Source organism: Tubulanus polymorphus, chromosome 8 (assembly GCF_964204645.1).
Source record: "Tubulanus polymorphus chromosome 8, tnTubPoly1.2, whole genome shotgun sequence".
NCBI lineage: Eukaryota > Metazoa > Nemertea > Palaeonemertea > Tubulaniformes > Tubulanidae > Tubulanus > Tubulanus polymorphus.
Genome location: NC_134032.1, coordinates 3,094,443 through 3,119,227, shown reverse-complemented (window position 1 = coordinate 3,119,227; position 24,785 = coordinate 3,094,443). Strand labels below are relative to the sequence as shown.

The window sequence follows — 24,785 nt, the reverse complement described above, 5'->3', positions numbered from 1 at the left end:
ATGAAATTGCCAGCCTTATGTGTAACCTAGTTAACTCTTTACTTTAACACTTTGATTCTTTTTATATTATATTCACTTGATTGTATCTCCACCTAGTTTCCTTTTGCTGTAGTATCATATTTTGTTTTACATTTTACATATTTTATTTGCAAATATTCTCTATTCCTATTGTAGCGGAAATTCCTGTTAAATAGTTTAAAATGTTGTCGTTATAATGTATAGTTTCTGTTTTTCCTCCTCATTTTTTTTAATTGTAATGTTTTTGGGCGATAATTAGCTCGCGCCTTTCATTTCACGTTCTGTGCACCTCATTTTCTCTGCATATAGTAATATAATTAATTTCAGCTTTTAACAATCAAAACTGTAGGTTGATCACTTTTCGCTCTCACCTTATTTTACTACGTAAGATCCCGATTTACTATTTGTATAGTCGTCTAAACTTTTAAACTCGGAGCTTTTGCGCGGCGGCCATTTTTTGTGCTGTGTGACGTCATCCTCCATGCACGGTGACGTCACACTGTGCGGATCTATAAAAATGGGTCAGCGCGCGCAAACGTCACTCTCGTCTCGACCTACATTGATTAGAGGTAAACAATAACGCCCGCTCTCCTGTCCTGGGGCGACCCAGGTCAGGCCGGGCTCTGACGTCAGTCAACTCGACGATATGTATCTATTTTTAATCCATCGGGAATAGTCAACCTGGCGGCTTTTTCCTCTCGGATGAGATGTGTCGTGAGATCTGTCTCTGATACCTTTTTAATTTTATGCCATGGGCATTATTTTGGGTCTTCGTGGGCCTAAATTCAGCGACCATTGAGTCATTAATCGTGGATTTTTGCAAGGACAGATCCTTGCACTAGCCTCTTTTATAGATAATAGATTATAAATAATAAATAATTCATAACTAAGATAGATTAAGATTTTTTTTAGACCATTTATTTAACCTTTTTATATATACATTAAATATGTATACAAATTATACAGTAGTTATTCCTTTTTTACGAACTATAAACTTTTTGTCTCTGAAGCTGTCCATCCCTTCGGCGGAAACTTTCTGAGGATTTCCCCTTTGTAGTTCCACTCCCCGCGACTACAGGACCAAGACGGACCCCCTGTAGCCACGCTTATTGATAAGATAGATAAGATAATTTATTACTCTCCAACCATTTCCATGGAACGTGGAGGAAAAAAAAGATTTCGTTTACAAATATTTACATATCGAGAGAATAATAAAAAATATTTTAAAAACATAACAAGAGTATTTACAATATTGAGGAGATCTGATGATCACGACACCTATCGGTCGCTACCAGAGGATGACACTAAATCGCGGACGCGTACCGGCTACACTATGTTATCCATTTGCCCTCTCTTTATTTGACCTCCGTTCAACACTTTAATTCTTTTTATATTATATTCACTTGATTGTATCGCCACCTAGTTTCCTTGCTGTAGTATTATATTTTGTTTTACATTTTACATATTTTATTTGCAAATATTCTCTATTCCTATGTTATCCATTATAAAAGCGATTATAAATGTATGTCCACTCTCGTACTGTTTTTCCTGTGATTTGATGTTAATATTTTATTGCATGTTATTTCCTATGTGACACCTGCGAAAATGTAGGTATCTTCATGACACCTGCAACAACCTCTGTAGGGTACCTGATGATATCTACATCATCATAGACATCATCATCATCATTTTCGATGTCTTCATACACGTCGTCCTGAGTTTGATAGATAGGGTCACCACGACCGGCAGTTGTAGGCTGAAAATAATTCAGAGAAACACAAATATTCCACACGTGGTATAAATAAAGGGACATGATTAAAAATAACGGAAATGTATTGATATGAACAAACCTGAAGGTAAATATCCCCGGGATCGGGATCAGTCGTGTTGTTACCTGTATATACAACAATAGAAAATACTACATGAATTCAAAGAGTTTCTGATTATATTCTCATAGACTCAGTAACACTGTTATCAAATTTACACCTCTCCCGCTTAAAATCCCCCTCTACTTAAAACACCCTATCCCCCTCTCAACACCTCCCCCCTTCGGAGTAAGATGATAGATAACAAACCAGTATTTCTGCGGCGTCTGAGCAACATGACGGTAACTGTGGCAACGATTGTTATCAGAGTTACCAAACCGATTCCACCACCGACTGCTAACCAGAAACTGAGTCCGTTAATACCAGCCGCAGTATCTGCAAAACCAATTTTTTCATATGTACCCGTTATGTTTCTAAATGAAATTTACCTATACAGTTTCAAATTCATTTTCGTGGCAATATATGTCTCAAAAAATGTTCTGCGATAAAGTAATCATTTTGCAAAATAGAATGAACACTTTCTATAAAAATAACTCACTTGATGTTGAGGTGGTTTCTGTGACTTGTGTAGCTGTTGATGGTCCTACAAATATATATTATCAATTTTGAATATGGTTCGACTCGTGGTGCCGCCGTGTTTTAACTGAAGTTCAACCTACAGGACTTGGATTCAACTCAACACCATCAAACAAACTAACAACTTACGCAACCATTTTCGGGCTTAAGAAGTCACAACTGTGCAGGTTTACAGGTGCTACTCACCGAATTCTACAGTGTTTCACTCGATGTACTCATTGTGGTACTCACCAAACTGCACAGTGTTTTTTAACTCGATGTACTCATTGTGGTACTCACCAAACTGTACAGTGTTTAACTCGATGTACTCATTGTGGTACTCACCAAACTGTACAGTGTTTAACTCGATGTACTCATCGTGGTACTCACCAAACTGTACAGTGTTTAACTCGATGTACTCATTGTGGTACTCACCAAACTGTACAGTGTTTAACTCAATAACAGCCACTTGATTCGATACAATGTATGTGATGGCGGATGAGCCTGACATCGTTTTGGGTGTGTCAGCGACAAATTGTTGATTCAGGAAAATCTTACTGGAGTTCATTGAGAACTACAACGAGAAAATCATCAGAGATAGATTTAAAAACCTGAGTGAGGTGTGAGGTGAGGGAGTGAGGAGAAGTGAGAGAGTTAGTGAGGAGGTGAGGGAGTGAGAAGTGAGAGGGTGTGAGGAGGGTAGAGTAGCAGGGGAGATTGTGAGGGGTAAGGAGGTGAGAGAGTTAGTGAGGAGGTGAGGGAGTGAGAGGGTGTGAGGAGGTGAGGAAGTGAGAGAGTGAGGAGTGAGAGGGTGTGAGGAGGGTAGAGTAGGAGGGGAGATTGTGAGGGGTGAGGAGGTGAGAGAGTTAGTGAGGAGGTGAGGGAGTGAGAGGGTGTGAGGAGGTGAGGAAGTGAGAGAGTGAGGAGTGAGAGGGTGTGAGGAGGGTAGAGTAGCAGGGGAGATTGTGAGGGGTAAGGAGGTGAGAGAGTTAGTGAGGAGGTGAGGGAGTGAGAGGGTGTGAGGAGGTGAGAGAGTGAGGAGTGAGAGGGTGTGAGGAGGGTAGAGTAGCAGGGGAGATTGTGAGGGGTGAGGAGGTGAGAGAGTTAGTGAGGAGGTGAGGGAGTGAGAGGGTGTGAGGAGGTGAGGAAGTGAGAGAGTGAGGAGTGAGAGGGTGTGAGGAGGGTAGAGTAGGAGGGGAGATTGTGAGGGGTGAGGAGGTGAGAGAGTTAGTGAGGAGGTGAGGGAGTGAGAGGGTGTGAGGAGGTGAGGAAGTGAGAGAGTGAGGAGTGAGAGGGTGTGAGGAGGGTAGAGTAGGAGGGGAGATTGTGAGGGGTGAGGAGGGCAGTGAGAGGGAGTGAGGGGAAGAGGGCAACTGGGAACCTGTATTACTTATTGTTCATCGAGAACTACAACAAGAAAATCATCAGAAACAAGTTGTAAAATTTGAGAGAGGTGAGGGAGTGAGGAGGAAAGAGGGGTGAGATTTGTATTGATTATTTCAATCAATTCACCTGTAAAATGTAAATTGTTGATGATCCTCGATTCCAGATAGCGACGCGAGTAGGATGACCTACTTTATGAGCAGGTTGACCTACATTACGGGTAGGTTGACCTAGATCACGAGTTTTGGTGGTTAGTGTCTGTATCTGGTAACCTGTAGTGATACGACCGAGTCGACTGTAACCAGATTGAACTCCATTTGATCCAAACAGATTCATATAAAGCTCGTCAGTTTCTCCATTAGTTTCAATCTTGATTTTCCATTCAACTGAAACAGTTAAAACTGTCATGAACAATCAATGTGTTTATAACTGATAGAAATAGTCAATATTTGTGTCGACAAATTCATTAAAATCAGATCTAATTTTGCACCTTCTCTGGTTGTATTCGGGACCAGAGAAACTTCGTCGTAATCCTTTCTATCCAAGAGAACATCAAAACCGAAATCCGTTTCAGTGACGTCATCAGATTTGAGTTCAACCTGAAATTATGCGCATAAACAAGTGTATAAACGACTGTGAATTCATTTTACCAGTCCGGACTACAGTTTAGGACTTACTGACAACTTACTCGTTTTAGGAACCACCATTTTTCTCCATATCCTGGTTCGCCTTTTATTTTTACAGTTTTAGGTTTTCCAATATTTTTCGTAAAAATGATCACATCTTTTCGTTCTCTTATCTTCCCGAATAGTGAACCTAGATATGTAAACTGTGATTCATTTCGGTCACCGATAATCTGAATATCAACTCTTCCACTGGTATAGTATAACCTGGAACTACTCCGCTTGATTCCACTAAAAACAGCGATCTGCCATTTAACTAGAAATAACAGGAAAAAATATGACTTTTCACACTTGACCGCAATCTGTGAGGAGGGACCCTTTTACGACATTTGAGGATAATTATAACACGGATTGAACCGGATAATCATCATTATCATCAGTTTTCAGCGTGGAGCCTTAGTAGACTTTACACCTTGCCCGCTTGAGGCGTTAAGTTGCTCATAACTCAGGTTTTAAAAGAAAAGGTTTGTTAGCCTAGGCTTACCGCAACAGTCTAATTATAAGTTCAGTTAATAGGGTATTCTGAGTTCAATAATACGTTTTAACGAACCTGGTTTATGAATTATTGATTGATTAATACAAGTCTTTGTGTTTGTGTGGCTCTTACTGCAGTTATACATGTACACAACATTGTCACCATCTATCACACCTACTAGCGCCACCTATTGGATTTAAATATATGAATATATGAGTTAATATCAAATTCACACCAGCCTCTCTCTCCCCTCCTTCTCCATATTTCTATAACCTGGATGACGCGCCAGTTCGTAGTCTGTGCAGTTTTCAACATGAGTTTTCTCGGTGGATGTGGATTTGTGATGTTCACTGGTAACAACAGTTTATGAGTCTTGTTTGATCCGGCCTCGAACTCGGTTCCCAGGTGGAAGTACGTGACGTCACTACCTGTCTCACCGAAACCTAACATGACTGTTTGTGTTGTAATACCTGTACGCCCTGTAAACACTATCACCTGCCAAACTGAACCTGAAAGAAATAACAACAGATTTATGTGGTATCCATGGATCTCATCAGTTTCAGAATTTCGTTCAAATATTTCATTTTTTACCACTTTTATTGATAAACTATCTTAACCTTTACCTCGTACAAACCGCCAGTACAGTTTGAACCCGACATAGTTTGTATAGCTGTCTGATGTAAATTGTATTGTTATATTTCCAGTGTATAATCGTTTACCAGGAGCTGTCCAGCCACAATATTGATTACTCCCTGATGAAGAAATAAATCTGATAAAACTTTATGAATCATAAAAATTAACCACGTCGTGAAGAGTGTTTAGATTTTTACCGATTTCACTTTTTATCGTCAACTTGTCATAGCAACCACCTGTATATTTGGGTTGTATATGAAAATTCTTGTCAAATGATATTTCAACCAGCTGCAAAAATATAAATACGAACTTAGAATTAAATTTTCATTCATTATCTAATTATTTCAGGAACCGTTTTTTTTAATCAGTTTTAACTTAAACCCGGAATTATCGGTTAAACTAAATCCCGGGATAAAGTTAGACCTAATCTTACCCCCATTGAGTTCCTACTAGTGCAAATATTACTCACTCCTGAGACCTGCTCGTGCAGAAATCGCGACAATATCATTTTTTTTTCTCTAGGATCAACATTTCACAAATACACAATGTATATATTTACCTTGTTTTTTGGAGTCTCAATCCTCCAGCTACAATTGAGGCTGTTATAATACTTGTCCGGATATTTGGGACTGGTAATGTGACCTGATGTACTATTCTGTATTATAGGAGTCACACTACACAGTCGCGAATCAACTACAAATAAATATTGAATTGAATTGTTTTATATGTGATTTACTGATTCCATGATAAACTTCTCATTATGAGCTACCTTTGACAAACTCCCAATGGAGTTTAAATCCACGATAGTTGTACAGGTCGTTTGATCTAAACTCTATTAACACATCATCGGTATAGTATCGTGTAGAGGGCGCTGTACTGCCACAATATCTAATTCCACTTACTGTAATATAATAATCATAATGATTCTAATATATCTTTATTCATCTCCACTTTTACTAAATAATTATTATATAAATACTGATAAAAGATGAAAGTCAAAAGTTCAGTTTCACTGACAAGATTTAAAACCATTCTAAAGAGTGAAGACTATTTTTGGACTTATGCGAAATTAAATCATGATTCGTTTCGTAAAAAGAAAATATGAAGAACGTAATTCGATTCTTACTCCGTATATAGTCGTCATAGCAATTCCTGGGCAGGTCGATTGTTTCAAACGATATTTGAACTTTCTGAAATAAAAATAATTTAGATTCATCGTTATTGAAATGTGTTCGCACCATTCTAATTGGTTGTAATCATTAAGGGTTAGCCCTATTGATAATGAGTGATGTAATGTAATAGTTAAACAGTTCAGCACCCGATTGTCAGGTTCAAAGAGAAATATGAGTTCCGTTCCAAACTCGTACAAAATGTGCTGACAAAAATATTCTTCCTAAAGCCCGGCGCAAACCTGTGCGATCGATCGTATGATTGCTTCATCGCATGGTTTTATCGCGTCGTCGTAAAGGTATGCGGAGGCATCCGGAGCCGATTACATCGCATCATCGCAACAAATCAAACATGTTCGATATTTTCGCATGCCATTTTTCCGTGCGATAAAAATCGTAAAGGTCTGCGGGCTACGCTGCCGATTTTCCGAACGAATTTTTTTTAGTAGCCAATCAGAATTAAGGATGAAGCAGTCACAAGATGCTCAAAATGGCGGCTCAGTCACGTATTTGAGGCCTTCATAAAAATCGCAAAGGTATGCGGGGATGATGCGATTTTCATTGTGTCATCGCATGCGATGATATGATGATCGTAAAGGTGTGCGCACCCGGTTTAACAGTGAATATTTCTCACTCCTGAGATTCACAATTTCCTGTGTTTTATATTTACCGTGTTTACAGGAACCGGAATATTCCATACACAATCCAGGTTCTCACCATAATTGTACGGATACCCCGGACTAGTGATATAACCTGATCTACCGTGCTGTAATCTAGGAGGCCACCGACTGCAAGTTGAATCAGTGTTCTCATCTTCTGAACCTGTATAGAAAAATTACCGTATCTAAAATTGAGAATTGTTTATAACGTAATGCTTGATATTGGGGTCTGACAAAAAAAACCTTTTATAAACTGAGAATGAAAGCGGGTACTATCAGTGAATAGTGTCACCGCACCTGACTGATCACCAGTCACTGTACCTGACTAATCACCAGTTACCGCACCTGACTGGTCACCAGTTACCACACCCGACTGATCACCAGTCACCGCACCCGACTGATCACCAGTCACCGCACCTGACAATCACCAGTTACCGCACCTGACTAATCACCAGTTACCGCACCTGACTGGTCACCAGTTACCACACCCGACTGATCACCAGTCACCGCACCCGACTGATCACCAGTTACCGCACCTGACTAATCACCAGTTACCGCACCTGACTGGTCACCAGTTACCACACCCGACTGATCACCAGTCACCGCACCTGACAATCACCAGTCACCGCACCTGACTAATCACCAGTTACCGCACCTGACTGGTCACCAGTTACCACACCCGACTGATCACCAGTCACCGCACCCGACTGATCACCAGTTACCGCACCTGACTGATCACCAGTCACCACACCCGACTGATCATCAGTCACCGCACCTGACTAATCACCAATCACCACACCCAACTGGTCACCAGTCACTGCACCTGACTGATCACCAGTCACTGCACCTGACTAATCACCAATCACCACACCCGACTGGTCACCAGTCACTGCACCTGACTGATCACCTGTCACTGCACCTGACTAATCACCAATCACCGCACCCGACTGGTCACCAGTCACTGCACCTGACTGATCACCAGTCACTGCACCTGACTAATCACCAGTCACCAGTCACTGCACAGCGCTTAGGCAATGATTTCCTTAAGTTATATGTCTGACCAATAATCATTTCGTTGCTACAGTTTTAACTGCTGTCAATGTGTAATGTATAAATGCGTCACGTCAAAATCTAATCTATTAATAGATTTACAATCAACTTCCTATTTGATGTGATATATACGAATATGTGCTTGAAATCATTGACAAAAATCACTTCAATCTATTTTGAATCTTGTGTTAAAATTAACAGGGCTGCAACTGATAAAAACTGTTATCAGTAACAAATTGAACTTTCTATTGAAATATGAAAGACAATTAATCAGTAATCGACAGTAAGACCCTCAGTAACATCTTTCATATTTCTGTTCAAATAAATCAGTAATCAACAGTAAGACCCTCAGTAACATCTTTCATATTTCTGTACAAATTAATCAGTAATCGACAGTAAGACCCTCAGTAACATCTTTCATATTTCTGTACAAATAAATCAGTAATCAACAGTAAGACCCTCAGTAACATCTTTCATATTTCTGTTCAAATTAATCAGTAATCGACGGTAAGACCCTCAGTAACATCTTTCATATTTCTGTTCAAATTAATCAGTTATCAACAGTAAGACCCTCAGTAACATGTTTCATATTTCTGTTCAAATTAATCAGTAATCAACAGTAAGACCCTCAGTAACATCTTTCATATTTCTGTTCAAATTAATCAGTAATCGACGGTAAGACCCTCAGTAACATCTTTCATATTTCTGTTCAAATTAATCAGTAATCAACAGTAAGACCCTCAGTAACATCTTTCATATTTTTGTAAGCATCAAACAAATCAAATCAGTATTTCTCTGGATAAAGAAGTAACAAATACTGAAAATCCAGAACAGTTCACAGTTCTGTATTAGTTCATCTTCAAAGATTTAATCCTAGAATCATAAACTCAAGTGGAACTATGGAACTGGATCCTGATAATAATTAATCTAAATCTTTGAATAGAAGTCTGCACCAGTGGGGGGAGGGTTTATGAAGAGAGGATGCTACAGTATCCTATCACAACCATGGAGGAGGGCGTGTTACAGGGATCCACACATCAGATATACTTGCAGTCTTCTACATCGTCTTCGGAGCCTCTGGCAATTTGAAAATTGATCATCAAACCCGACCCCGAATTCAATCATTAAGTGTATAAAATAAATCCTGGACCTTCGTAATCTGAATTGAAATACTCTATGATAAAGGAAGGATGACTGGATATCTACCAGAATCTATTTATCATCTTGCCTTCCTCGTAAATGGTCACTATTTTCGAAATAACCTAAAGCCCGGCGCACGCAAGTATTGGAGTAATCGAATCAACATTTATTTTTGATCTCGTGACAAGTCGGGCAGCAGAGTTTTGGATAAGCCGAAACTTTTTCTATATTGTACTGACTTGTACCAAGTAACAGACTATTGCAGTAATCAAGTCTAGAAGTTATAAAACAATATACTAATCTTTCCATGATTGGATTATTTAAAAAATGTCTAATTTTGCCTATTTTGTAAAGACCAAAAGAAGCTGTCTTGCAGACTTGTTTAACATGGTGATCCATGGTCATATTGATGTCAAAATAATCACCCAGATTCCGTACCACTTTGCTAGGATGTATTGCACAATCTCCGATTTGTATAAACTCTAAAAACTCTGATCTACTTTTCCTTTGAAATTTTGAGGTAAAAACCATTAATCATTAGGTCATTAGACAGTAGATCATTAGACAGTAGATCATTAGAACATTTAACAGTTCATCATTAGATTATTAGACAGTTGATCATGAGTGGAAAAAGATAAAAAAGGATATTATAAATAAAATATTATAGATAAAAATAAATAAAATAATAGATAAAAATGATAAATAAAATAATGAAAAAAAAGATCATTGGGCAGTTCATCATTAGATCATTAGACAGTTCATCATTAGATCTTGGACAGTAGTTGGAAACTAGAACTTTACTTCGGGTTTGAAAAACAGTATCGTTACTATCATAAGATCTTTAGACATTTAAATAACTGGAACATGAAACAACAAACAACAGATTATTAGAACATTAGACATCAGATTAGACAGTTGATAAATGCTTTTTAAAATATGGATCAAAAATTAAGAATCTCTTCTAGAGTAACAGATTATTAGAATATTAGACATCAGATTAGACAGTTGATAATTGCATTTTTAAAATATGGAACAAAACCACTCCTTATTGTCTATAGTTCTAGAGTATCTGTGACTTGCGTTTGAATACGTTAATTAAAAATAATGTAGATAATAAGGAAAGTGCCTCCTAGGTCGTCGGAGCATTGAATCCAACGTGAGAATGAATCCATTGACATCGATCGCCCAGAGATATTGATATAAATATGCGCTTACCTAGAGAATTCCCGACGTATAAAAATACAGCGACTACAAACAAACTCTTCATCGACGCCATATTGAGACTTATAGATACTAAACAACTAACTGTGAACCACTAACAAAAACTGTGTTTATATAATATTCACACGGACACCGATATCATCAACTTTATAAATCAGAAAACTGCGTCGCACTGTGCGTTAAACCATTAGGACACCAACGTTTTTATATGAAAATTTCATTTCCTTCTACAAAAAAAATGTCCATATAAGGAAGAATCATCGTTTTACAACTATCAGGGCGGATATATAAATACTTAAACGTGTATAATCTTCTCTGATTGAAATATCTAGAGGGGTAGGTCTGAGGGGTAGGACCAGGAGAAGTCATATATACCCTCATATATCAACCCGGTATACGTGCCGGGATTGAGGGAAATGAGGGATGCCCTGAGAGAGGGAAATGATGGACACCCTGAGAGAGGGAAATGAGGGATGCCCTGAGAGAGTGAAATGATGGACACCCTGTGAGAGGGAAATGAGGGATGCCCTGAGAGAGTGAAATGAGGGATGCCCTGAGAGAGGGAAATGATGGACACCCTGAGAGAGGGTAATGAGGGACACCCTGAGAGAGTGAAATGAGGGATGCCCTGAGAGAGTGAAATGATGGACACCCTGAGAGAGGGAAATGAGGGACACCCTGAGAGAGGGAAATGAGGGACGCCCTGAGAGAGGGCAGCTCATCGGGGAGGGTTTCACTATAATATTATATCACTCATAACCACTTTTTGATCGCTAGGTCCAGTTCCGATCCATCGATTCTGCCGCCCTAATCAGATATACTCATACAAGATTTGGGTTTAGACGAGAAGATACACAATATCCGTGTATGATGATGAGGAGAGAAATCCTACGATAACGAAGCCAAGATTGAAACATTCTATATCAGAATGGTTGTATTTGAGGAGCGACGTTTCCGCTAACAACTGTTAGCCATCATCAGGTGTAAAACTGTTAGCCATCATCAGACGTACAACTGTTAGCCATCATCAGGTGTACTGAGAATAAAATCAAATAACAGGATATTTATACTAGAATATGACAAATGATTAAGATTAAAGGATTAAGATTAAAGTAATTAAATAACAAAATCCGGGGAGGGAGGGACGGAGGGAGAGTGGATGAGTGGAAGTGTCAAACGGAGGTAAACAAGCTAACAGAATAAAGAGGGTACAAGTGAAGCGAGTTTCTGAGGGCGCGAAACTCGAGAATTACAAAAATAGGTGCGACGGGCTCGAAAATGAGCTTTATTCAAAAGGTCGTTAGGATAAGCTAACTTATTAAGTGAATTCCTGATCTGGGTGAGTTCATCATCGAGAAAAAGGGGGTCGCAAATCCTAAAAGCACGAAGAAATAATCCCTGAGCAACACCGAGTTTTATGCTATAAGTGGTAAAGGGAAAATAACGCAAGTAGGATCCAGAATGAGTGGGTTTCCTATAAACTGAGAATTTCAAACACGACAAATAATTATGAATGCACACGTCTAAAAATGGGATTTTTCCATCAACTTCCAATTCAAATGTGAAGTTCATCGAGGGGTAAACAGAGTTAATGAATGAGAGAAATAAATCAATATCAAAATCACAAGGAATAAGCGCATGAACGTCATCAACATATCGTAACCAAAGCTTAGGGGGAGTGCTAGTATAGAGGAGGTAATAATTCAGTTTCGACATGTTCGAGAAATAAATTTGCTAAAATGGGGCTAAGGGGGTTCCCGTGGACGTGCCAAAGACCTGTTCAAAATATGAATTATTAAAACTGAAAAAGGAGTTCTGAGTGCAAATTTCAATTAATTCAATGATACAATCAGTAGGAAAATAAAAAATTGAAGTCTAACAAGGGTAGTTTACGTTTGAGAAAATCCAAGGTAGGCGCGATGGGGACATTGGTAAACAGAGAACTAGCGTCGAACGAGATGAATTTATCATTACCAGCAAACGTTCAAGTAAATCTTGGTTGTGCCGTAAGTACGAGGGGGAACCGAGAACCGAGATAATTGTTTAGCCAGAAATTTGGATATCGAGGGAGAGTTGCAGCTAGATACGATAGGGCGCAGGGGAACATCTTGTTTGTGAATTTTAGGCAGCCCGTAAATATATGGGAGAGACGGAAGGTGAGATCGGAATTTCAAAAGAATGTCTTTAGAATCCGGGAAACGTTTAATAATATCAGAAAGATTCTTGTTGAATGAAGCTTGCAGCCGAGGATTGGATTTTAATGGTTTGTATACATTGGAATCACCGAGAAGGGAGAAGATTTTTTAATTTTAGTCGCAGATATCTAACCGAACAATTTTACCACCTTTGTCGGCTTTGGAAATACGAACAGAGTCCAATTTTTTGAGTTCAGCGAGGGCAATCCTAAAACGGCGAGGTAAGAATTCGGAATAGTTATTCCGAAGGTTATCACAGATAGTTTGTAAGTTCGTAAACAAAAAACTATAGTCCAAATTTGACGACGAGTTTTTGACGAGTTTTAAATCCGACATAAAATCCAGAATATTCGACTTACGACGGGGTAGAGAGAAATTCAAACCGAATCCGAGAAGTTAAAGTTGATATGTTGAGAGCGTAGCTGAGGAGAGATTCACAATGATGTCGGAGTCACTATACTTAGTCCAAGGACTAGCACCGACGAGTTGATGTAACTTCCGAGCTTTGCTAGAATTTCCAGAAAAATGACGGTTACTATAACGATAGAGACGAGAGTAAACGGAAAAGATGCGGGTCCGGAAGTTGTGATCTAAGATACTGATAATCGCAGTCGTCTTTAACTTTACTGATCGCTGTTTTGAGTTGAATACTTGCTCGCTGCGGAAACGAGCGCATCAAATTTCCTGATCCAATTCAACGAACGGAGATTCACTTTTTCTTGAACGAATTCAACTTTGGTTTTCGCAGTTTTTGTGCCGTTTTTTCCGAAGTCCGAAAAAAAGAGATGAGATGAGATGCGGAAAAGTTACGACGAAGAATTGAAGAACAATTTTACGATCCGATTTACATGATTAGCCGAGAAGATACACAATATCCGTATATGATGATGACGAGAGAAATCCCGCAATAACGAAACCAAGATTGAAAAATTCTATATCAGAATGATTGTATTTGAGGATTGTATTCTATATCAGAATGATTGTATTTGAGGATTGTATTCTATATCAGAATGATTGTATTTGAGGATTGTATTCTATATCAGAATGATTGTATTTCAGTACGCCTGATGATGGCTAACAATTCTTAGCCGAAACGTCGCTCCTCAAATACAATCATTCTGATATAGAATTTTTCAATCTTGGCTTCGTTATTGTGGGATTTCTCTTGTCAAGATTTGGCGCCCGTAAGGGTTTCAAAACGCCTCAATAGGGTGAGAAAAGGGCCCAGAGGGTTAGGTTTAGGGGTCCTCAAGGGCTAGGGGAGGTTAGGGTAAACCTTCAGACGATTTGCGATCGAGATTGCAATCTTTTTATTTAAATGAAAAAACTGTGTTGTATTATAGCATAGGAAATCATCGTTTTTGTGACAGATAATTTCACTTCCTTGTACGAGAAGTTATTTTGTGAATGACCCGGGATAATTATCTCTCTCTCCTCTATTGACGCAATCTAATAATAAACTTTTGAAAACACATAATTGTCTCTGATTGAAATATCTAGAGGGATAGGGGCTTGAAGGTGGGCGGATAATTGAACATAGCTTCCTTATATCATAGTCGATATTGCAATACTTTATGATAAAGGAAAGATGACTGGATATCTACCAGAATCTATTTATCATCTTGCCTTCCTCGTAAATGGTCACTATTTTCGAAATAACCTGAAGCCCGGCCCACGCAACCGCTCGGCAACCGGCGACAGAAATCGCTCGTCGTCGAGAGGATTTACTCCGCATCGCGCCCCAATATCAAACATGTTTGATATTCATGCGCGGATCCAGACTATCGCACATGCAGCACGTGCGGTAGTCGCAGTTTTCAAATGCCCTCGAAAATTTTTGTTTCGGGAAAAAGTAAATAAAAAGGCACACAATTTGTGAGCCATAAAAAAATAACTGCCTTTCTGTACTAGGACTAAAGCAAAATGTAAATGGAAATAAATTGCCCAAAATCATAAAAGGCAATCTAAGGCATTTTCCTTTACTCAAAAGGGCACTATTCTAAAAGAGACATTATTGTTGCTCTATAAATCTAATCGAAAAAGGGCAAATTTCGCCAAAAATCTAAAAAAGGCACAAGCAAATTGAATGTTAAGGCAAATTAAGTGGCATGATACCAATAAATGGCGGCTCAAACTCGATCGCTGGGCTACACTGGCCCTTTTCAAAGTTGGTGCCCTTTTTCACTGTGCTGTAGTCACCGAATGGCCCTGCAGTGTTCTCTCTTCTCATCTAATTATTTCAGGTGTTATGAACGTCTGGTCGTCGGTCTCTGAATCGAAAGTTTCGGCGATTGAGAATTTATTTATGAAATACGTTTTCAGGTGAGTAGTGTATCGGTATGTGTACCCCTCAGGGCCCAGTTTTTACGAAAAGGATTTAGGCCCAAATCGATTTAAGATAAACTGAATTAATGAAGAAATTGAATCGATTTAACCCTTTCAGTGCGTCTACACCGCGGTGCGGTGTATAAATCAGTTTCAAATGTTTTCAAATGCCAGTGAAAAATTTTTGTTTCGGGAAAAAAGTAAATAAAAAGGAACACAATTTGTGCGCCATAAAAAAATAATTACCTTTCTGTACTAGGACTAAAGCAAAATGTGAATGATAATAAATTGACCAAAATCAAATAAGGCAATCTGAGGAATTTTCCTTTACTCAAAAGGGCACTATTCCAAAAGAGACTTATTGTTGCTCTATAAATATAATCGAATCTAAAAAAGGCACAAGCAAATTGAATGTTATGGCAAATTAAGTGGCATGATACCAATAAATGGCACTCAAACTCAAACTCGCACGCCGGGCATTAATACCGGCCCTTTTCAAAGTTGGTGCCCTTTTTTCACTGTGCTGTAGTCACCGAACGGCTCTGGATCCGCGCCTGATATTGGGAAATTGCGGTCGTGTGCGCGCTGCAGCTGGAAACGCCCGTCGACAAGCGAGTCATCGACTAGCCAATGAATGAGCGAATAATTATCACGTGATACTTTGCGGTCTGAAGCGCGCATAAATGATAAATGATGGCTGTATAATAAAACACCCGCATCTATTAAAATCATCATCTTGTCACATTTCACACTAGCTGCACCTTCCTTGTATATTGTCACTATTTCGGGAATAATACAAGAGATCATTGTCTCTGAAGAGCGTTCAAAATACCCTCGGAAATATTATCTCAATTTTGCTGCGTTGCTTTTTATTCAAATCATTCGGATTAAACTAAAGAACGTTTCTGCTTAAACATGCTTTCAATTTTGAAATCGAAACTTCGGTTTTTTTGGTAATTCACTTTCTTTCTCTGCAAAACCATAATTAACTTTCAACTGTTATAGCAATCAAATAAACTATAGATTTCTACACATAACCATAACTATATCAGGAGCTGCAGATGCTGAAAGATTGGCTAAGAGTTAACCAGTCGATAGTTGACATAAGTCGCGATCACACGGAGACGATTTGCCTCGGGCCAAATTGGCACGGATCAGGCTCGGGTCAAATTGGCACGGATCAGACCCGAGTCAAATAATACAAACCAGATAATACAACAGTTATTTCATGCTAAAAAGTTCCTGGAAATTTCTGGAAAGACTCAAAAGTTTTCCAGAAAATTTCACCCTTTCGATATAGGCCTACTGTATCAGTTATGATCTCCGCTCGCAAACCTGCGTCGCTTAAAAAAAAACTACGTTCACCCGAATTCAGATTATATTTATAGCTCAACATTACAAACCCTCATATGATATAAATGCATTTAATGAACTTCTTAAAAACGCTACGTCCGGGATGTTTAATGCGGCGACAATCGCCTATATTTAAAACAAGATGATGGTGTAACCACGCGTAGCCAGTTAGACCCAACTCTAGTAGCCGAACTCAATCTGGCAAATTCTGAGAGTTTGTTACCGTTTTATTTCCAAACTCAAACCGGCATCGTACCTTAGAAAAGTCGATGATATTTTTTTCTATTTTTTTGGAATTAATTCTAATTACTAATTTGCACGTAGATATTTCGTTATAACTAAACTAGAAATATTTGTTAATAGAAATTTTTAAAACTAAGAAAATATAATTTCTGATGCATGTATCGCGCGTGTTGCTTGCTGAGTCACGGAATGACGTCATTTTTTATGCGAGTAGCTAACTAAAAGTCACCGATTATCAAAGGCGAATATTCGGAAAAACGCCGCGGAGAATTTGACGTTTGAAACTAATCAAGTTTTCCGACGTAAGAATATCGCAAGTTCAAACACGCGTTCAATGCAGAATTTTCCCGCAAAACCCGAGTTTTAGAAACATCGCATTTTTGCTGGTGTAGACAGTAAACCGGGATAGGTACCGGGTCTTGAGCGTTAAACACCTACGGAGTGAATGATATAAAATCACCGGTGTTAGATATATTGCTAACTCATACTATTCCTGTTTTCAGGTGGTAGAATAAGCAAGTTTTCGCGGTAAATTGACAGAAACGGATCGGGCCATTAAACGGTGTTTGGGATAACCGGAGACATTTAGATGGATGAACTCGTCTTACAGCAGTTATCAGCGGGAAACACGAATAACCAGTTTTCAGAGTAGAATTCCGAGGTGTAGATTCATTCTATGAAATTGAGCCCCAGAATCCAAATTTAGAATTCTGGAAAAACTTTCCATCTGCGATATTTCATCAGAACCTAACCGCACTTTCAGGGTTAACGATGACACATTTGATGGATTTACATATATCCGCTATTTCTGATATTTGTTTCGTATATTTTTGTACTAAAACTTGTGTGAAATAAGCTTCAGAACAACATAGCATACGAATATTAGTGTTCCGTTTATAAGGATTGGTTTATGTTTCTAAGGATTATCTGGTCGAGGTTGTTCCAGGATTGACAGTAGTTCCAATTTCATGTAGTCATAACGTGGCTCATTTCATATCATTCTGTAGTTCAGTTTTCTCACTTTGTTTCTAGTCTCTTTCTAGTGTCTGTAAATCTTACTGTGAAGTTGTGACTTGCAGTGTATTTTTATGAGTGTTCTCAAACGGTGGATCATTTAGTGAGTTGAATTGACTGTAGACGGCAGCACTAGCTGGTTAATGCATAAATATCTCAAAACATCCTACAACCCAGTTAAATAAATTCATCAAAATAGAATTAGATGTTTATAGATCCCTCTAATAGTTAATATATTGTAAATAGTGGATGTTTGTATCATAAACAACTTTGTTATATTTTATCGAGAAAAGTTCCTAATTCCTAATACATTATTTTACCTTTTCCGTTCACCCTTAACATCATCATTATTTTATTGGCGTTAACTGATTAAATTTGGATTTCTTGCGATTTGTTTACAAATATTTTCACGAATTAAGAGAAAAATAAAAATTTCAATGAAAAACATAACAAGGTTATTTACAATATATACAAATACATGTACTATTTACTAAAACACACGACAGACAGGAGGATAGAGATTAGACTGGTTGCCAGTCTCTTATTACCGATTAGATTTATACAATTAAACCAGTCATACCTGTGTTTGAGGAGATTGAGATCCACTTACGTCCAGCACTATTCACAGAAGGCGAAATCAATTGACAGATTAAACGTCTGAATGAGTTGTCAATCATAAATCAAACTCCGCCTAAAATAGAAAATCATACATAACACAATGAGAAATGCTAACACACGAGAGAGGGCCCTAATCTGGCGTGGACGTATAATTTTTAAAATCTTTTTTTCAACCCGCTAAGCGCCACGCAGGGCATTAAAAGCGGGTTCGACGTTTCTTTCTCCCGATGGGGGACAGACCGGAGAAGAACCTTCGACCGATAAACTCTGTCGCCACCGGGGTTTGAACCCATAAACCCTGGATTGACGAGACCAGTGACCGGCGGCTTAAACCAACTCGGCCACTGCGTCGCTTGTATCATTCCTCGTGTTTGTGGTCATTCGTAGAATTACCATCAAACTTCTCCTTATACGGGTAAGTCTCAGTTGTAGATCAGGCAATACCCGAGGTTAATCAATAAGAGTAGAATCCAATGACAAATGAATTGATAGCTTAAAAGTTAATCTAAAATGTTAGAAATATTTCAGGTTTCTTCGGTCTGAAAATGCATATTTCTAAACCGAAGAAGGATCTTAGGAAACACCTGCAATATTTCTAATATTCTAAATAAACTCTTTAGGTATCAATTCATTTATTGTGTAATTTTACGGGTAAGTCTTGTTTAATTGTATAATTCTACTCATTTCCACGATTCACACGCAATTCTACGAGATTTCGAATGAAAAATTCATTTCGTCGATGAATAAAAAGCCCGTACCGACTACAGTTGTGCAGATCCTCGCCAGAGTATTCTCAGAAGTTCCGATCATCGGCTTATTATAAAACTGTGCAAACGTGTCTTCGCAGTACGACCATCTGAAAGTGTTCGCGTCGAGCTGCTTCAACAGCTGAAGCAACCGCTGCCTGAGTTGAATGACTCCCACATCTAGAAGTATCAGTTCCTGTATCCGACATAACATCTTTCATTCATGACGTATATATTGTGTCTCTCGATACCCCGGAATCAGGCTCGATACGACCTATAAATAATTGATCACAAAAACCGGCTCGATTATTAGCAGACGACAGTCAAATAGAACTCAAAATTAGCAGACGACAGTCAAATAGTGAATGGAGTGAATGATATAAAAACACCGGTGTTAGATATATTGCTAACTCATACTATTCCTGTTTTCAGGTGGTAGAATAAGCAAGTTTTCGCAGTAAATTGGACAGAAACGGATCGGGCCATTTACCGGTGTTTGGGATAACGGGAGACATTTGGATGGATGAACTCGTCTTACAGCAGTTATCAGCGGGAAACACGAATAACCAGTTTTCAGAGTAGAATTCCGAGGTGTAGATTCATTCTATGAAATTGAGCCCCAGAATCCAAATTTAGAATTCTGGAAAAACTTTCCATCTGCAATATTTCATCAGAACCTAACCGCACTTTCAGGGTTTACGATGATACATTTGATGGATTTACATATATCCGCTATTTCTGATATTTGTTTCCGATATTTTTGTACAAAAACTTGTGTGAAATAAGCTTCAGAACAACATAGCATACGAATATTAGTGTTCCGTTTATAAGGATTGGTTTATGTTTCTAAGGATTATCTGGTCGAGGTTGTTCCAGGATTGACAGTAGTTCCAATTTCATGTAGTCATAACGTGGCTCATTTCATATCATTCTGTAGTTCAGTTTTCTCACTTTGTTTCTAGTCTCTTTCTAGTGTCTGTAAATCTTACTGTGAAGTTGTGACTTGCAGTGTATTTTTATGAGTGTTCTCAAACGGTGGATCATTTAGTGAGTTGAATTGACTGTAGACGGCAGCACTAGCTGGTTAACGCATACATATCTCAAAACATCCTACAAACCAGTTAAATAAATTTATCAAATGTTTATAGATCCCTCTAATAGTTAATATATTGTAAATAGTGGATGTTTGTATCAATAACAACTTTGTTATATTTTATCGAGAAAAGTTCCTAATTCCTAATACATTATTTTACCTATTCCGTTCACTCATAACATTATAATTTTATTGGCGTTCACTGATAAAATTTGAATTTCTTGCGATTTGTTTACAAAAATGTTGACGAATTAAGAGAAAAATAAAAACATTTCAATGAAAAACATAACAAGGTTATTTACAATATATACAAATACATGTACTATTTACTAAAACACACACGACAGACAGGAGGATAGAGATTAGACTGGTTGCCGGTCTCTTATTACCGATTAGATTTATACAATTAAACCAGTCTTACCTGTGTTTGAGGTGATTGAGATCCACTTCCGTCCAGCACTATTCACAGAAGGCGAAATCAATTGACAGATTAAACGTCTGAATGAGTTGTCAATCACAAATCAAACTCCGCCTAAAATAGAAAATCATACATAACACAATGAGAAATGCTAACACACGAGAGAGGGCCCTAATCTGGCGTGGACGTATAATTTTTAAAATCATTTTATTAACCCATTAAGCGCCATGCAGGGCATTAAAAGCGGGTTTAATGTTTCTTTCTCCCGATGGGGGAGAGACCGGAGAAGATCCTTCGACCGATAAACTCTGTCGCCACCGGGGTTTGAACCCATAAACCCTGGATTGACGAGACCAGTGACCGGCGGCTTAAACCAACCACTTAAATCATTCCTCGTGTTTGTGGTCATTCGTAGAATTACCATCAAACTTCTCCTTATACGGGTAAGTCTCAGTTGTAGATCAGGCAATACCTGTGGTTAATCAATAAGAGTAGAATCCAATGACAAATGAATTGATAGCTTAAAAGTTAATCTAAATTATCAGAAATATTTCGGGTTTCTTCGGTTTGAAAATGCATATTTCTAGACCGAAGAAGGATCTTAGCAAACACCTGCAATATTTCTAATATTCTAAATAAACTCTTTAGGTATCAATTCATTTATTGTGTAATTTCACGGGTAAGTCTTGTTTAATTGTATAATTTTACTCATTTCCACAATTCTACGAGATTTCGAATGAAAAATTCATTTCGTCGATGAATAAAAAGCCCGTACCGACTACAGTTGTGCAGATCCTCGCCAGAGTATTCTCAGAAGTTCCGATCATCGGCTTATTATAAAACTGTGCAAACGTGTCTTCGCAGTACGACCATTTGAAAGTGTTCGCGTCGAGCTGCTTCAACAGCTGAAGCAACCGCTGCCCGAGTTGAATGACTCCCACATCTAGAAGTATCAGTTCCTGTATCCGACATAACATCTTTCATTCAGGACTTATATATTGCGTCTCCCGATACCCCAGCATCAGGCTCGATACGACCTATAAATAAAAAGCAAAAACCAGCTCGATTATTAGCAGACGACAGTCAAATAGAACTCAAAATTAGCAGACGACAGTCCAATAGAACTCAAAATTAGCAGACGACAGTCTAATAGAACTCAAAATTAGCAGATGACAGTCCAATAGAACTCAAAATTAGCAGATGACAGTCTAATAGAACTCAAAATTAGCAGATGACAGTCAAATAGAAATCAAAATTAGCAGACGACAGTCTAATAGAAATCAAAATTAGCAGACGACAGTCTAATAGAACTCAAAATTAGCAGACGATAGTCAAATAGAAATCAAAATGAACTGATTCAAATTGTCCGAGAGTCACAGATCCTGTAAGTTACCTCTCACACGCCACACGTCAGCAGGCTCCGCATCTCGAGATCAATTTCTTCCTGCAAGGTTAAACATGAACTCGATTATTACACATTCTCATCAACTCGCGATACCAGACCTGAGTAGTGTGTATTAGACAACTCGAGAAGAACGCCCTACTTTCCCGGTTCCTTGAAACAAATCCGTGTTTAATGAATCAGTTTAGTTCAACTGTTTAGATTTATTTTACTATCAATCAATCAATACGCTCTGTTAGGAGCTGAGTTAGAGAGCTACTGTAGTTAACCTTAGTCTGATTTGTGAAGAATTATATCTTATCGAAGCCAGTGAAAAGAATAACATTCGAATAGATCGTTTAGAACCAATCACACTGACGTCTCCGGCTTTCCTGGAACCAGGGCAGGTTCAAATCCCAGAAAGAAAGGCAATTTTTCATAGGCACACGGGAGCCTCGAAGCCCCTAAGAGGGTCTGGGAATTTTTTCGAATTTTAAAAGCCTTTTCAGTCGCTAGAAGCCGTTTCCAGCATTCTGAACCTTGGAATATGAACAAGTTACTCACCACTTACACCGCTATTGTCTGTGTCTCCGTCAGAAAACTTTTAAACTGAAGCACCCCGAGGAGGATGATCATTCTGTATTGCTTGCCGATTGTGAACAGTATTGAGATCATTTGTCTGCTGTATCAGAAGTGTAATAGGATCAGCAGCGACATCCTTTTGCTGTGGTCGATTGTCAGATGATTGTGGAATTGGATTATCAAAACATCAGACGAATGTGGAATTGGTTCATTTACATGATTTGGCTGTGGTCGGTTGTCAGATGATTCTTAACTGAAATTATAAATAAACTAGAATTGTAAAAAATGTTTGAAGTTAGGCTAAAAAGAAAATTGATACCTTGTTTCTCCACTCTGCTGAGCAGATAAGTTGACCCGGCCGGCCGCCTATCAACCCTGTACATTACTTTTTTTTTGAAATTGTGATTTTACCATCCGGCCGCTATAGAAATGAACTGTTTACATATTTTACAAAAATGACCCGACCGCTGCGGAGAAATATTAAGGTGCTATCATTTTTGTTTAGCCTCATCTAAAAAAACCGATTCATGTAATTTCATTCGAAAGTAAGGGGAATCTTGTTTTAATAAGAAAGGCAATTGACCGGGATGAATTACTACCTAAAGACCCTGTATTAATGGACGATCACATATCGACAATCAGAAGGTTTAGTATCTTAAAATCTAAATACTGAAGACAGCATGATTTTATTTTGTAATTTTCGGCAATGTGAAGGCCAGTAAAACGGCTGCTGCAGAAAGAGGCGTCTAATGGGATGAATTGAGGAAAAACTAGAGGCACGTGATGGGACAGTGAGCCTCACGAGGGGAATTTTCCAAAAATAGCAACTTTGAAGGGAATATAAATCATTGTTGAAACTAAGCTTAAAACAAATCAAATGCATTATCATTTAGTTATTATTATTAGTATTATTATTGCCAGGTTTATGTTTCTAAACTGATTAATGTCATGAAGATGCTATTTTGAATTTAAGAGGCCAAGTTTGATTTTCAGCTATTCTCTTTATGAAATTGATAACAGATAAAATGGTATTTATCATCGGAATTTAAATCAATTTGCGATCTAACCTCAACTTAGCCGCGAGTGCTACGAGTGTAATGATCTTTACATTTTTAGTCTATCTCCACGAGTTCAGGAGATATTGAAGTTTGTTTCCATGAAATATTGCCTTTCTTTAGATCATTGTATTGAAACGTGAAGTCGACACTTTTTTTCGCCGAAATTTTCAAACTTCAGATCGCGATTTCTCGAAAAACTACCGAAGATAATTCAAAAATGTGAAAAGCATATCGTTATTCGAGCCCACCCTGTTCTGACTAGTTTTATTTCGGTAAGATTGGAGCTATCTGAATTTTTTACAGAGGCTAGAACAGAGACCAGCAATTAGTCTAGAAAATCAAAATCTATCGTTTATTTTATCATCACTAAACGATGACGCAATATTACTAGTGACACCTAGCGGATTCAACAGGAGTCAGCGGCTCTGACAGTTCTATGAATAGTCTATATGTACACGTGGCGATTTGAACACAGACTACACTGGACATTAAAATAGTGGATAAAAAGCGTCTTTTTTGCAAAATTGACGGGGCAAATACTGATGTTTTTACATGTCGCTGTTGCATCGACTTGTTCCTTGTCTTACGCCGAAGCGAGCGGTCTTTAGTCGGCAGTTTTTATCTGAAAATCATGATTTTATGCGCAGCGACACAGCAACAAAACAAACCGGCGCCATCCATTTCCGACTGGTTGCCTGACCCATCCAATGAAGTTCTAGACTGGTTACCGGTCTCTATAGAATTAGACTGGTCGCCGGTCCTTACTTTCGAGCCGCGAGTTTTGTTCTACTGGTTTCGATCATATCTTTTCCCGTAGATCAGTAAACGCAACTTCAATCCTTCAAATGTATTTAAATTAACTCTAATATCAGGATCTCGTGTGTTAATTAATTCACTTTATTTTATTTCGCTCTGATCTAGGTAGAATTCATGTTAAATGTTGTGAA

The 24,785-nt window shown here is 38.3% G+C and overlaps 1 protein-coding gene across 5 annotated transcripts; it reads right to left on the bottom strand.

Annotated features, from left to right (window-relative positions):
* Positions 1-935: 935 nt before the first annotated feature.
* On the bottom strand, positions 936-24,517 carry LOC141909829 (uncharacterized). 5 transcript variants are annotated; one of them, XM_074800470.1, is made up of 24 exons: positions 24,391-24,517; positions 22,763-23,033; positions 22,211-22,261; positions 21,593-21,854; positions 20,821-20,931; positions 20,258-20,416; positions 19,319-19,580; positions 18,523-18,633; positions 7,413-7,564; positions 6,700-6,763; positions 6,343-6,474; positions 6,133-6,266; positions 5,771-5,861; positions 5,564-5,692; positions 5,214-5,449; positions 5,016-5,127; positions 4,471-4,721; positions 4,273-4,381; positions 3,912-4,168; positions 2,835-2,973; positions 2,383-2,427; positions 2,094-2,219; positions 1,869-1,912; positions 936-1,774 (listed from the first exon to the last, which is right to left on the bottom strand). In XM_074800470.1, the coding sequence occupies exons 8-24, from the start codon at positions 18,617-18,619 to the stop codon at positions 1,598-1,600; spliced, it is 2,295 nt and encodes a 764-aa protein (XP_074656571.1). In that variant the 5' UTR covers positions 18,620-18,633; positions 19,319-19,580; positions 20,258-20,416; positions 20,821-20,931; positions 21,593-21,854; positions 22,211-22,261; positions 22,763-23,033; positions 24,391-24,517; the 3' UTR covers positions 936-1,597. The 5 variants fall into 5 exon arrangements, with proteins under 5 accessions (XP_074656571.1, XP_074656572.1, XP_074656573.1 ...); XM_074800471.1 differs by having other exon boundaries at positions 20,296-20,416; XM_074800475.1 differs by lacking the exons at positions 936-1,774; positions 1,869-1,912 and having other exon boundaries at positions 2,144-2,257.
* Positions 24,518-24,785: the final 268 nt, after the last annotated feature.

Excerpts from the sequence above, each read along its gene's own strand:
- LOC141909829 (XM_074800470.1), bottom strand. The coding sequence starts at position 18,619 with ATGATTGACAACTCATTCAGACGTTTAATCTGTCAATTGATTTCGCCT. Across the intron at positions 6,475-6,699 it reads CTATGACGACTATATACGGA|TAAGTGGAATTAGATATTGT; the intron begins GTAAGAATCGAA and ends ATTATATTACAG. Across the intron at positions 4,382-4,470 it reads AATGGTGGTTCCTAAAACGA|GTTGAACTCAAATCTGATGA; the intron begins GTAAGTTGTCAG and ends GCATAATTTCAG.